Raw genomic sequence first — 15,149 nt, 5'->3', positions numbered from 1 at the left:
CTTCACAAGGTGTGTGGATTAATTGGCAAGGCCTTAATTGGCAACTGATTGAAAGGAAACCACAAAAACCTGCAGATGCTGCGGCCCCCGTGGCATTCAGTTTGTCACCCTTGAGCTAGAGGTCAGTAAAGCAGCAATAGAACCGGTGCCATTATAGAGATGGATGGTCCAACATCTGCAAGAAAGAGAGGGAAAGGGCTTTCTCCTTTAACACTTTCATTGAAGTGTAGACTACGGTATGGTGGCAGTGTAGTGCAGTGGTTAGTGAATCTAACTTCAAAGGTCACAGGTTCGATTCCCCTTCAGGGGACACTTCCAATTGTACCCTTGAACAAGGTACACCTGATTTGCTTCAGTAAATACAGAGCACCAGATTTTATGTAAAACGTAAGCTGTGTCCATCACTCTGGATAAGAGCGTCCGTTAAAAGCCTAAATGTAATGCAGTACAGCCCAAAGAGGGAAGATTTTCAGTCCACAGTGGAAAGCGGCTGGTGATTTTGCCGTGGGGAAGGTCCTTCTGCCACCGCTCGGAATATTCCGCATCAGACGTCCGCGCCGACATGAGGACTGGTGGCGGCAGACCCCCCCCGCAGCAGCCGCCGTTGTTCCCAGCCGCCGCGCGCACCTCAACGAGTCGGTCCGCGGCGGGGCTCCCATGCTGTCTCAGAGCGCGTTTCCTGTGTCGCCACACATACGTCAGATCATTCATCCGTATCTGCGAAAGGCCGCTTGAACTGACGATGTGGCTTCAAGAGGATATACCGTTTAAGTGAACTTTGATGCCATTTAGCTTGAGAATACTGTACAAGGGACGCAAATTGGTTGTTTTTTTTTTTTTACTTTTGAAGTCACAATCACCATATTTAAGACATAACTTATATAAATTTGATAAATCAATTGTAATCTTGGTTGGGTTTTATCTGGACTGCTGCCTCCACTAAATTTTCTGAATCTGTTCTCTACGTTTGGGGAGGATAGGAAGGTGTTGACATCATTGTTTGGGGGGGGGGGGGGTGCTAAAGCGTTACATGTGTCACATTAGAAATGCAACAGATCAATAATTCTTCAGGGGTGTGGTTTTAGGGTGCAATTCCCCTTGAAAGCGTACATGCTAACGACAGCCTCCCCTGGGACTGGCACTATTTTACCTACACTCCGGGGTATTTAACCCTGGCTTCTTCTGCTCCTGATCCCCTGCAGATGTGCAACATCCCCTACCTGGGTGCCCGCCTGGACCTGCTGCTGAGCCTGAGGGAGCTGCCCGTCAGCATGGAGGACCTGCAGCCGGTGAGTACGGTCAGAATTGGCTGGACCAGGACCGAGATGTTGCCCACGCTCCACCCCCCCCCCCCCCCCCCCCCGCCTTTCCTTTGCCGATGTTATTACCTGGAGCCAATGGATCAAATGGGGCAGAGAAGAGAGAAGTTGACTTAAGAGTTTTTCAGGGCCAGAAAATAAACTGTTCTTGACTGGCCGAGTCAATCACTTGGCCTGAATCAATTTTAACATTTCACTCGCTGAAGACAAGACTAAAGGCAGAAAGCTCCTGAAAGAAAAAGGAACTGAAGATGGCTGCAGTGCTAGCCCGGCAGGGCATCACCAGGAAAGATACCCGAAAGGCTGGTGATGTCCATGGGTTACAGACTTCAGGTAGTCATTGAATCCTATTTGCATTTGAAAGTATTTTCAAGCACTCACTTTATTTAATATTATGCTATTTTGTCCAATTACTGTTGTCCAAATGGGGAAAATGTATAGAAAAAAGGCTGTAATTCCTACACGGATCACCAAATATGGTTGTAAATTTATAAATATATATGTACCGTTATATATTGTTACAGTTATATATTTATAAACCTCAAAATAATAACCTCAAGTTCATTTAGGATTAAGCTCAGGCCCAGACAGAAATCAAATCACAGTTCACAGTTCAGAGTCACAGTGTATTTTCCCGGACATAAAGAAGCAAATGACAGAGAGACTCATGCGAGACATGAGCCCTACAGACGGCAGCACTCTCGACAGGGAAAAGTGGACAGAAGGAAAGTTAGGATTGCACATTATTTCATTTCACCGCTTGAAAAATTGAAGTCCTAACAGTCTGTCGCTGCCTGCGTCGCCGCGTCGATGTTGGGCAGCTAAGTTGTTAGCGGAGCGGCACTGCCGGCGCTAATACTTGGAGTCGCTCCACAGTTTGTGTCAGCACAGTTCTCTCGTGAATTTGGGAGGGCTTTCTTCTTGAAGACTATTTACCTCAGCAGTTCTAATACCTGTGTGATAGTGCTTGGGAACTCCCTGGCCGTCTGAAGGACACATCGCATATAAAAGACATAAAGCATTTGTATGCTAGTCACCGAGAATGCTTCTAATTAGGCCGTGATTGAAGTCACTGCACTTTATTCGCACGTTGTTACCGATATCCTGCCTCCTTGGAGAGTGTCATTTTTGACTGCTCTCCTGGTTCGGCTGCTTTTAGAAGACTCTCTGTTCAAAACTTTTTAATGCCTTTCCCCTTTTTCTCCCAGTTTGGAACGGCCAATTTTGTTTACCTCCTTCTTTTTGTATTGGCTCTGCTATCAATTCAGGAGAGGGCGAGACAAGCCTCCGCTTCTTTTTTGTATCCCGGCCCACACAGCGAGGGAACGCGCAGCTTGAGCTAGCAGGCTGCGGGTGCCCGCTCGACCACAGGGAGACGGCGGTGAGCGATTAGATGTGGTCGTCCTGCCTGACCAATGCCCTCCCTCCCTGGGAAACGACGCCTGTCACGCAAAGCCCTGCTATTCGGTATCAGGCTGTGGGGCCCGTCCGCATGCCTGAGCAGTGCCTTAACAGGATGAGCCACCCACCAACCCCCAAAACTATTTTTTACTCTGTAGGGAAATTGGTATTTACATATGACCTTTCCATTGAAGTAACATCAAAAACCTTTTGTTTATTTCTGGTTCACAGTCCATCTCTAAGAAACATATGAACTTTTAATTTGGCAGCACAGGAAAGCCTGTTAGCGTTCAGACGCAAATAGGAAGAAACTACATTAAAATAAATAACATAGGTGCAGGGCAGAGGTGAGGCATGAAAAATGGGAGGGTGCATAAAATGATCACTGCTCCCGGAAAGAGCCGATTTACCACACAAAGATTTGTGTTTTGACTTTCAACCGGCAGTTCATTTGACTGCTCTGATGTGAACAGGTTTGTGGCTTACCTGACGTGATGATGTCAGGCTGCTAAAGATGTGCCTACAGTTCTACATGTGATGAAAATAATACAAAAATACACAAACCGCATCTGGCGAGCCTCACATGAGGTATCAACCAGCAAGCCATATAAAAAAGTTGTCTCAAAATGAATTGCTATGATAGTCCAAATTGACTAAAATGTCAATTTAAAAGAAATGTCATTAAAATAGAAAAAGGAAAAAAGCATGGTGTAACATTACTGACAGGCCTTTCCATGTGTGCTAAGATCATGCACATAAATATTACTACTATACACCTGTAAAGTGTGTATATACAACATAACGGGCTGGCGCAAATCACAAGAGAGATGTAGCTTTCAGATGCAGTAAAACACCATGACCCAGAGGCCCTTCTTAACGTGCTTGACTTGTTCTTTTCGAAAACTGGATTTAATCGATGCCGTCCGCGCACCATTTTGTGGCCAGGCGCTCCCCAGGGGAGTCGTCTTGCCTGTCCGTGCTGCCTCACTTCATATATCCACTGAAACCATCACTGCTGCACTGGCGCTTGGTGACATGAAAAGAGACAGTGGAGTGGCGTTATCCGAGTTGGAAAATACAGGTTCAGAAAGTAAAAGTCGTCCCTTGTAGTTTTTTTTTTTTTTTTCCCCAATCACCTGGATTTGCTAACTAGCACAATTCTTCAGCCAGAAGGTAGAACTAATTAGTGAAATTAGCTGGCTGAGTTCCTGGGTGGAAGAAACACACGGCAGGACTTTTTCTTTCTGACCCCTGGACTATCCGCCTCTGGGTATTAGTCGTCCCGGTGCACGTGTAGGGAGGTTGACGTTGACTTTGACTTTTTCCTCTGACAAATCCATGGAAGGCTGTCATCTTTCCTCTGCATCGGGTGACTTCTCTCAGCGAGGCTGAAAGTCAATATGATGTCATTCTTTCCCAGAATGTGGAGGCCTGGGGAGTTAATGCACTATTTTGCCTCGGTGAACCATGGGTAATCTCATGGGACTCTTCTCCCCATGGTAACCGGCAAGAAAATAATTGGGCAACTGTGGCCTCTCTGGCGGTGAGCATAAGTTGCACATTAGCTCACCTTTTCATCTGAAACAACCAGTCATGACTCATGCGTTCTAAAAAGCTTTACAATTCTGCGCGTCCCCTTTAAAATGCTAAAACATCCTCCCTCGTGGAAAAATTATTTAAAGCAGTGGCGCTAACAAGCATATTAATTTGCTTGGTGCCAAAATGGGGGAAAAAAAAGAAAATCAAGTGCGTGGAATTTGTTTATTCGTGATTTCTGTGGGGAAAGCGCATCTGTTCTTTGTGGAGACCGTGTTCGGGGTCTGAATAATTTCAGTACATTGTGTTCTGCTTGCTGTTGGACACGGGTCCACGGGTCGGAAAAGGTGAAACAATGAACACGCTAAACGAGTGTGCCTTTGTCTCTGTGTAACAAAAATATGGGTGAAGGGAAAAAGGATTAAAGCATTAAAAGTTTGTCAGTTTACCCATTCTGAAAATGAAAAGAAGGGATTTACCAAGACACTCTGTGGTCAAAGTAAATGAAATTTTTGTGAGCACGTGCACCTGTTTGTGCATATGTTCACATGCAATAAGGTGCCCATGGGTCATAAGAATTTGTACGTGTGCTTTAGTACAGCATGAAGATGAGGGCGGTAATTAAATCAGCACATTTAGAACGATCAAACACATTATCCTTACACGCTACGATATCCCTCTCTGGTTGATCGTGGATCTCTTTGTAAGTGCATAATTAATATTTTAACATCTCTATGATGGAGATCAGGCGTGCAACCAGACATCTCTGTTGGGGGTGGGGGGGGCAGGTCTAATTGAGCCCAAAAATAAAGAACGTTGTAATTGAGCAACATGGCCTCTGGCGTCCTTGCACAACGATTTCTGAGCTTAAACGTGCTTGTTTCCCTATGCGTTATGTTATCGAAACTCAAAACAATACAACTGCATCGGTATCTTGTCAAACATTAGTGGTAGGCGGCATTACCAATAATATCCATTTTCAAACAGTGCAGTCATGCCCAATGCCAGTATAGCACACACTCAGAGATTATCGAAGTCAGCACTGCTGCTGGGATAAACACGCATATTGTACCGGTCACAGTGCCCTGAAAAAGTATTAGCCCACTTCCTGACATCCTCTATTATTGCATATTCGTCACATGGACTTTTTTCAGATTTCAAGTTATCAAACACCCATATCACCCACGTATAAAATTGCCCCCTTAGTTACTCAATCAACCATTTCACCAAATTTAATTGATAATTACATTCAGCTTATTGAACACAGCCAGGCTTGATTGCAGCCAGCCCTGTTGAATCTCAGCCTCACTCATATTGAAACTTACTATCAGAGTGAAGTGGTCACCACAAATTTTTTACAAGTACTCTATGCCACGATCAAAGGAAATTCCAGACAAGATGAGAAAAAAGTTGGAAAGGTTACAAAGGCATTTCTAAACCACTATACGAGCCATTATCTCCAAATAGAGAAGAATTGGAAAAGTGTTGACCCGCCAAACTTTCCCGAAGGGTGCAGTGACAAAAGATCCTAAAAGAGCATCCAAAGATCTGCAGGCCTCTCTAGTCTCAGCTATGGTCAGAGACTGGTCAAAAATGGGATTTATGGGAGAGTAGCAAGGCAGAACCCACTGCTAACCGAGAGGAACTTTAATGTTGTTCTTACATTTGCAAAAAAGCACCTGGATGACCCCCAAGCATATAATGTTCTAAAGACAGATGAGTCAGAAGTGGAACTTTTGGACGACACCAGTCCCAGTATGTCTGGCGTGAAGCAAATCCAGCATTTGAATGCAGCACAGAAAGACCATCATACCAACAGGCAAACGCGGTGGTGGTGGTGGTAGTGGGATGGTGTGGGGGTGCTTTGGTGCCTCTGGACCTGGACGACTTCACATTATTGAAGGAATGTTACGTGAAAGACTGATATCAAATTATATGAAGCTTTTGATTGCAGTTATTGCTGCTAGCCTAGGTGTTAGGCTAGCTATTAGGTTTGCACAAACAAAGATTATGTTGAAAGATGTTGACTGGTATTTAGAATTAAACCTTCATGGAGGAGGAAAGAATAATTAAAATACCGGCTTGCCTCGAGTCACCAGCTATGCCAACATGCCTTGCGGATGGGAAACTGTAAGGTCAGGGAACATGGCGTGATAACCAATCATATTAAAAATCTGATGTGTAAACTGTCCCCCATTAAAATATTTTATGAGGCCAACAAGTGATTGTAGAGGCAAGAGCGATGCCAAGTGATCTCGTCACAATCTGTACTTCACACCCTACAGTTTTAACAAGCTTTCTCAACACTTCACCCTGTGTTGAATACATCAAAGACCAAGGTCATTGGTTTAGGAAAAGTTCTTTCAACCCTCTTGGCGCAATTTCTATACTCAGTGGAACATATCTCAAGACGGTCACATGCTATAAATACTTGGGTATTTGGCTTGATAACACCTTAGCCTTCATGCTCCACATTTCTAATTTGCTGGCAAAAATAAAATCCAGACTCAGTTTTCTATTTCGCAATTGGTCATCCTTCACTTCATTTGCCAAATAGTCCAACTGACTATTCAATTCTAGTTTATGGTGATGTAATTTATAAATCGGCATCCAAGGGCACACTTGAACCTACTCCTACTTTTATTAATAAAGCTAATTCAGACCCCTTTCCCCAATCTCACAGCTTGCAACTTACTGGCATCACAAAAATAGGGCTGTACCAATATAGCAGGGGCTATGTTCAATAGTCCAACCCAAATACAAAATGCAATCTTAAATTTTCATAATTTTTTTATTTTATTCAAATTGGACAATGATAACATTAAACCCGGCCAACGGTTATTAAACGCTGTCTGTCCAAAAATAGACAGCATGCCTACAAGCGGCCGATTATGGGACGTGGGAGCAACGCCAGGCGGTTTCACCGGAGTCAGTGTGTTTTTAGCGTCAAAGCCGCACATCGTCTGATGAGAAGCAAATTTGTAATCGCCTCCATTCATTTTCAGTGAGAGCTGATTGGCCCGTAAGGCATATCTGGATAGCTGGCGACACAAAGGTAGCCGGCGAAGAAACCGGAAGGACAGGGAACAGACTAAAGATCCGACGTGTAGACTGTCCCCCATTTATTTTACATTTTATTGCGCCCACAAGCGACCAATTGGTTATCACGCCATTCTCCCCATCCTTCCGGTCACTTCGATAGCTTGCCTAGCGCCACCTGCTATCCCAACATACCCTGCGGAAACGAACAATCGGCTTTCCCATAGAAAATTAAGGCCATTACAAATTAGCATTTCATCGGAGGATGTGTGGCTCCACCGTAAGACGGGGGAAGGGAGGGGCGAGGGGCGGCGCCGGTGCTGCTTTTTCCACGGCCCAGGGTTCCCAGAGCAGCGGTGGGTTCCTGGCGGCGAGGTAAGCGTTTTTTTTTTTTTTACGGCGAACATGAAACGTCTGCATTCCGGCCGCTCTCCTTGGACCCCGGCGCGGCGGAACGCCCCCCACCCCCCCACCCCACCCCACCCCACCCCATCCGCCTCTCGTGTACCGCCGGCGAGGCCGCTTCCAGGAACGCTGATTTGCATACCCGGCTTCCGCCTCGCCCGGCGCCGAAGCAGATGGCCGGGGGCGCGGGGGCGCCGCTCCGGGGCGGGGTCGTGCGCTCGAAAGCACGAGCCCCGAGGTTTCCAGACAAACCCGAACATATGGACAGGTATATTGCCTGACCTTACACAATGGCAGAGAGCGGCCAGATGCCTCGCTCGGAGCCGTTCCCCCCCGGGGGGGGGGGGGCGAGGAGGTCCATGCATCACTGTCAGCCAGGCGGGAGAAAACCAGCTCGCGCCTTGCGCCGGCTGCTTCTCAAAGCTGGAGGGGCCGGGGAGGGCGAGACCTCGCTCGGCGCTCGCTGGAAGACCCGCCGTTTTTTAACCGCCGGGCCGCATCCTCCCGCCGGCGCGAACCCGCCCCGCCCTCTCCGGATGAGCGAGAGTTAACGGAGAGGCCGAACGGCTCGGCTACGTTTCAAACTGCCAGGGAGAACCCAAAAGAGGGATGCGATTATCAGCATTGTGATGAATGCAGTGTCTAAATAAAACACCAAGTGTGGCTACATTTCATTAAGCACTGCATAGTGAAATAATTTTGGCCAGGGATAATGTTGTTTTTCTGTCAGGAACGGGCTGAAGGTTCAGATGAGATGTTTTGCGGCATTAATGTTTCATCCAACGTGGAGACTCTGCCAGGCTGTGCTTCTCCTCAGCTGCCGTTGTAAAAACGTAACGATATTAAACCTTAATACTGTTCACTCACAGCCCGCAGAGCGATGCCTTTGGGAGGTTCAGAGAGAATATACTGTAGGGAGAGAGAGAGACAGAAAGAGAGAGGAAGGCAATAGCGAGAGAGCTGGAAGGGGTTTCATCATCTTCCTGATATTTGAGAGTGCTCTAATTCATGGATCATTTTTTGACACTATATAAACACCTAGGTGGTTTTAAAATCTTTTTATTTCCCTTCAGATTGTCATTAGGTCCCACCTTCAGTGTGATTTAAGCACGCCGTTTGTTACGCATATCCTAGTTTTTCAGGATGTGACTGTGATTCAGCATTGTGATTAACACTGTATGTCACTGGATGAGAATGATATAAACAAGTGATGAGAAATTATACTCATTTTTTAATATTCTGTTTTTCTCCATAAGCATAGGCTGTAACCATCAGGGGAAAAGATGCACGCTTACTTGTTGGGCTAAAAATATTCCCAGTGTCAATCCAGAGCGGAGTAATGTGTCTGTCTGCAGTTTTTTCACCCCCAAAATGGTCTTCAGAAAGCTCCTTTATTTTTAGTTTTTTTTTACTTTCCATTCCCTTTGTCGTTAAAAAACGGTGTCACCCTGACCTGCTCGGTGGGACTCTTGAAATGCGGCAGGGGAAGGAGGGAGGAGAAGAGGAGAAGGGAACGGAGGAAGGACTCACTTCTGCGCCTCCTCTGTTTGTGTTTCAGCTGATTAACCAGAAGATCAGGATGTGCAATCAGCTGTCCGGCTGCAGGGCCTTCGTCTCCGTGCTGGAGTACCTCCTCGCCGTGGGCAATTACCTCAACGAGAATGCCGGGAAGGAGAAGGCCAAGGGAGTTCGCCTCTCGTCCTTGACTAAAGTATGCCCCTTTCACGCCCGCGTGCGGCCTGACCTCCCCGGGTGGAGGCGGGATGGGGGAGGGGGGGTATTCAGAATGCTCATTGGTACTCACAGAGGGCCCCCTGCTCCATTTCCCTTCTGTCAATCACCTGTGGCTGGCTGGGGTCACACGGCCCACCTTTAAAAATAAATATATAAATAAAAATGCTGATAAATGTCACCACCGGAGGCAAAGGAGGGTGGCATGTCATCTGCATGACATAATGAGTCAATTTCAGTGTGCTTAGCTGAAGTTTATGCCTCAGGTTTGACCACAGAACTGCATCAAAACTGGAATTGCCATCCAAATCTTTGAAAATGAGGACTAGCCATTCCATTTGGAATTCTGTTTTGTGGTCTGGGGGTTTGAACTCTAAGCAGCTGAGCACACTACGGTTGGCCCCAAGAGTTTTCTCACTCTGGCAGCGGATAGTAGAATAGAATGTTTTCAACACTGAGGCAAAATACTAGTGACAGGCAGAGATTTTTAAGCTGAGAAAATCAGTATTTCCCGAGCAAGCAGATAAAATCACATCCCTGTTACGATAGACTGGCTGCTGTGTTTGCAGATGCTTTGCATCAGATATGTACCTCCCTGGGAATTGCAACACGCATCATGCCAGGAGGGGGTGAAATCCAGTCACATTTTTTCTGAATAATAATAATAATAATAATAATAATAATTCAAATAATTAAAATTAGAATTTGTAAATAAGCTATTATTATGTACCTATATAGTTATTATATATATTTTTTATTGTCACCCATCGCTTCACAGATTTCAGAATTTTCCTCTTGGGATCCTGCTCCCTTCTTTTTTTTTTTTTTAAACCTTTTGAGCAATAAAATTGTTCCAGGGTATCTGTGTGATTCTTAAGAGGCCCCTGTCAGTTCTATCGATTTTACCCATAACTCAAATATACAAACCGCGTCTGAATTGAGGCGCCTGTGGCGACGAACTAAAAAGAAAACCTATCTTCTGGGGTGTTAAAGGCCTGTATCCCGGGCTAATGAAACCGAATCTCACTCCCACGGAAGCGCTCGAGAGGTGAGAGTGAAAGCGTTTGCCCTCCGAGGGCGGTTCCTCGAGAAACGTGGCCAGAAATCGACGTGAAAGAGAGAGGACACAGCCACTCTCAGAGCAGCGTTTATTTCAAAAGGAGAGTGGGCTGAAATGTTTTCGATGCCGCTCGGGCGCCTCTTCTCGCCGTGTCCCCGGGGGACCGACACGGACTCGGAATCGGTAAACATTGTGAATGGAAGGAAACGAACACAATCGCGTCATTGATTGGAAAAGTTCCCGTTTCGCCTTTTAATTCAGTAGTACGAAGAAATACGAAATACGCAGAGAGGCTCGCCTTTTTAGCAGAATCGTTTAGAGTCTCTTCAGTTATGATTGTCAGTTAAGATCGTAAATGTTTTTGAGATTGTAGTTTGTGAGCAAAGTTTAATCACTTTCAGTTAAGCTCCGTGAAAGTTTTTTTTTTTTTAATTTTTATACAAAAATGTAATACACTGACATGTCATGTAACCTGCTATTATTCTGCCACTTTGGTGGAAGTGAACACAATGAGGGCAGCGAGAATGCAGCCCTTGTGCAGTTCCCACAAAGATATTTTTTTAAATCATTTTTTTTATAAACAGTCGAAAGCCTTGTTTACAACTGCTTCCACAAGAAATGCCCCTCAGTGGAAGTGCTTCACCACGATTCTGTGTATGTGTGTGTGTCTGTGTGTGCGGTTTGTGTGTGTGCATGCGTGTTTGTGTGTGTGTGTGTGTTTGTGTGTGTGTGTCTGTCTGCCTGGCTGTCTTTCTGTCTGTGCATGTGTGTTTGTGTGTGCGTGTGTTTGTGTGTGTGTAGTTGAATTGCATTCGCTTCTCGAAGCTCATTCAGCCAGAGACCTTGGGCAGGGAGCTTGCATGCTGCCCTTTTGTGAGCCTGCTCTGCATCTCAAGGCCCAGCGTGTGTGTGGAATTGTGAGGCTCTGGCTCTCTGTCAAAGGAGCGGGGGCCTGACCCGCCTTTTACCGTTTCCCTAACCCCTCACCCCCTGCCCCCCCCCCACACCCCCCGCCCCCCCCCCCCCCCCCCCCACACCCCCCGCCCCCTCCCCACGCCTACAGCTCTCCCAGCTTCGTGGGAAAAGCAGGAAGTTCACCTTGCTGCATGCCCTTGTCGAACAGATCGTGTTGCACGAGCCCCACTTGGCGACGTTTTCCCAGGAGTTGACAGAATTTGAGACTGTTCCTGGGGGTGAGCTTATCAAAGTTTTATCGAAAACCGAAAAATTTGCTGCCGTTTTTTTTTCTTCGTCAAATTGACTTTTTTCTCTTTTTTTGTGATGTCTTTCTCCCCTGCAGCATCCATTGAAGGCCTTGTAGCAGAGGTGGACGGTGAGTCTTCCAAACAAGAAGCATATTACAACAACACTACAAATTTTACTGAATGTAGATTAAGTTCGTGTGCTCTTCTGCATGTGAAACTATTCTGGATCTGCATAGCCTGAGGGAGGAGATATCCGTAGGACATTATGCTCTTCGATCACTTCGACCAGAAAGATTAAATAGTTGGTTATGGACTCAAAAGTGATTTAGGACCATTTCTGATATCGCATTCTTCTGACATTAGAAGTGTTTGTCTGACAAATCTCTTTACAGTGGCATGTTCTGAGCTGTATAAAGGCTTTCAGATAGCACGGTTTCTGACTTAGAGTGGTCGATATGAGCGCAGGTACTCTGTGGGGCTGGACGGGCCGGTGGAGAGGAAAGATTTTAGGTGGAGATCTGCTTCAGTGGCCACAAAAGATTGATGATGCCCACAATGTGTCACCTTCTAGTGCTGAAGAATGAGCTGCAGAAGGTGGTTCAGTACAAAAAAACGCAGAAGGTGAAAAACCAAGGGCCGCAGAAGCAAAAGTTTTCCAAAGACTTGAAGGTAAACCTTTTTTTTATTTCCCGTCCACAAAGCACCTACATTGTTTAGAGCACTGACACACGGGATGTATCTGCAGCCTGGGCGTCGGCTTCCTTTAAGGACGCGCTTGATTTAGGTGGGGAAGCCGTTTTATTTTGATGTGCTCCGAGAGCCCGGCTTTCGCGCCGACGGCCCGGGTGACGGCAAGCGACATCGCTCGCGAGCGGCGGCGCCCGAGATCGCCGGAGCCGCTCTCCCGCGTTTCAGCGAATTAATGACCTCGCCGGTAACTCCCTCCGCCCTTAATCTCTGCTGCAGACGGCGATTGAGAGGTACAGCGCTGATCTCTCCCAGCTGACGAAGAAGTGCGAGGAGATGAAGAAACTCTACGCCGACGTCTTGGTAATCCCTGAGTTATTATTTCAATATCTCTGTTGTGCAGCCCGGGCGCCCGAGACGGATGGCTTCCCGCTCCCGCAGTGTCGGGCCGCCTCCTTTTCGATTGTTCCCGGCTTATCTCGGCGTGGAGGGGTGGAGATGAGACGTATTTCAGGCAGGCCATTCTTCAAGGTTACTAACTTTGTCGGCGCGCTCCCCAATCGGCACTGCCAGGTGCCAGAGCGGCTATGGAGCTCTATGCTCACGTCTCCATCGCGTCGTGTACTTCTGGGACGGACAGTATTTCCAGTGCACGTGTTTGCATGTGCGTATTTCATGTGTAATAAGGGGACGGTCACATCTTTTTGTATGCTTTATACTCTTGGCCTTCTGGAAAAGGCCTCCGCCATTTTGATTGTAGTTCACAGATAGTTATCTGGGAGGCGTTTTGTATTTTGTAACAAAATACATTTTAGCGTATTTTTCCTGCTCCTGCCGTTACACCGCTCGTCCTTTCTGTTTCGCCCAACATTTCGCGAAGCGGTTTTTAACACCGGATTCCCAGGAGACCGGTTTGTTTTGCAGTCGCACGGTAAATATGATCTGACCGTTGACATTCCCTTTGACGCAGCCCGCGGAAAAAAACCTGCTTAGTGGCACAATATTAATTTGAAGTGTCACCGTTGCAGTGGGCCGACACGATCGCAGCACACATCTGGTGTTCGAGTTGCTAGATTGTGGACGTTTTGTTTGCTTTGAGGCTCCAGAATCAATGAGATAATGTGTGCTTTCGCCCCGAGGAAATCACAACACAAACAACTGATAGAAGAAAGGGCAATTCCCTTGAGCCTTGCAGTTCGAAGCTTATTTCGAAAATAAGTCTTAACAGGTCTAATAAGGACAAATGACTAAAATTCCCAGGGGTTCTCATTTTTATTTTGGCGGCATTCTTGTCTCCGTTTGCAGTGTTCATAGAAGCCCCTTTGAGGAACGGCCCAGGTGTTTAGTTGGTCCGGATGGACGTAAGCGATCCTTGTGGGGTTTTTTTGTGCTGTAAGTAATACAGATTTTCCAGCTGTCCTAATTTCCACAAGGCCCGTCCAGCAGGGCGTGGAGCGCGCTCACCTCCTTAAGCAGGCGGAGCAGCAGGACCTGACGGAGCGGGCCGCGGGCCGCGGGCCAAGGGCGATGGGGGGGGGGGATCCCAATTACGCTTCTGCTCACTACACAAATTTACCCAACTCGGGCCAATAAGGTGGTCAGTGGGGGTTGGGGGGGGGGGGGGTTAGGGGGGGTGGCGGCAAAATGTATTATGAAAGTTCAAACATTTACAGAATTTGGGGAAAAAATATATAAATTGCTGCTGCTTTCAGACAGTGAAATGTCATTATGTATTTAAAATATATTGGTGTTAAATATTTAGCAAATGCAATTATTTCAAAATATAATTACTTTCTAAATCATCCACATATTTCAAAATAATTGTATCTGCTAAATGCATTTAATGGCAATGTATTTAAATATATATATATATATTTCAATATCTATATAAAAGCAGCAGTATATTGCAGTATATTTAGTTTCCATGAGGGGCACTACACACAGCTGACGCAGGGGCACTGAATGTGCCCAGATCATCGGGTGGATTCGGTTTCGGTACGGGGCGTTGAGTTGAGGACACCCTGCTCATTAAAGTGCCCCCCCCCCCCCCCGAAACCCCCAACCCCTAGCTAACGCCGGTGTGCTTTGCCCCTCTGGACCCCTGCTCAGCCAGCGGCACAGTCTGAGACTCGATTCCGCACCGCCCGGAGTGTCCCTGTGCCAAGGACGAGCGCTGCAGCGGGGCGGCCCTCCCAGGAGGCCGTTCTTCTGTTTTATGTGACGGCCGCGCGCGGGTCTCATCTCTCAGGATCGATAGAGCGGCGTTGGCGTTAAGTGGCGCGGTCAGAATGTGTTTTACTGCGGCCCCGTCTCATCCCTGTTTGCGTTCGAAAGCGTATCAGAAAATCCACGCGAGTAGCAGCACGTTGTTATGTTTTTTCAAACGATCTTCAGGTCAGGCACCATAGCGGCGTGCTGGTTCTTTGATAGATAGCGCTGATGGATGACACCTTCGCTAGTAGGTGTGGTCGTCGCTAGCGTGGGTACTTCAGGATTAAAAGGCATGGGAACTGAAAGGGAAGCAGAGAGTGAGGGTGTGAGGCCCGCTGTGGCTTAGCCGGAAATTAATTTTAACCAAACCAACAAACTTTTGAATGGACGCAATAATTTGGGGGGGGGGGATTTGGGGGTGAGAGTTGGTTGAGCGATAACTTTCACTGTTTTCTGCGTGCATTTGAATTTTTATAGGGGGCATTTTAGCTTTCTTGTAATGAAAAATCCAGAAATTCATATAGAATCAGTGTAAAATAAGTTCATCAGAGCTGC

The 15,149-nt window shown here is 46.7% G+C and overlaps 1 protein-coding gene across 1 annotated transcript in view; it reads left to right on the top strand.

Annotated features, from left to right (window-relative positions):
* The window catches only part of LOC118207245 (formin-F), a 33,181-nt gene that overhangs the window by 14,167 nt on the left and 3,865 nt on the right, over nt 1-15,149 (top strand). Inside the window, exons 5-10 of the mRNA XM_035380625.1 lie at nt 1,203-1,289; nt 9,259-9,411; nt 11,555-11,684; nt 11,792-11,824; nt 12,268-12,365; nt 12,663-12,746. Of these exons, the coding sequence (XP_035236516.1) occupies nt 1,203-1,289; nt 9,259-9,411; nt 11,555-11,684; nt 11,792-11,824; nt 12,268-12,365; nt 12,663-12,746 (585 nt within the window). The remainder of the gene's footprint in view (nt 1-1,202; nt 1,290-9,258; nt 9,412-11,554; nt 11,685-11,791; nt 11,825-12,267; nt 12,366-12,662; nt 12,747-15,149) is intronic.

The sequence above is a fragment of the Anguilla anguilla genome, chromosome 11, assembly GCF_013347855.1.
Source record: "Anguilla anguilla isolate fAngAng1 chromosome 11, fAngAng1.pri, whole genome shotgun sequence".
NCBI lineage: Eukaryota > Metazoa > Chordata > Actinopteri > Anguilliformes > Anguillidae > Anguilla > Anguilla anguilla.
This window is presented reverse-complemented; position numbering and strand designations above follow the sequence as displayed.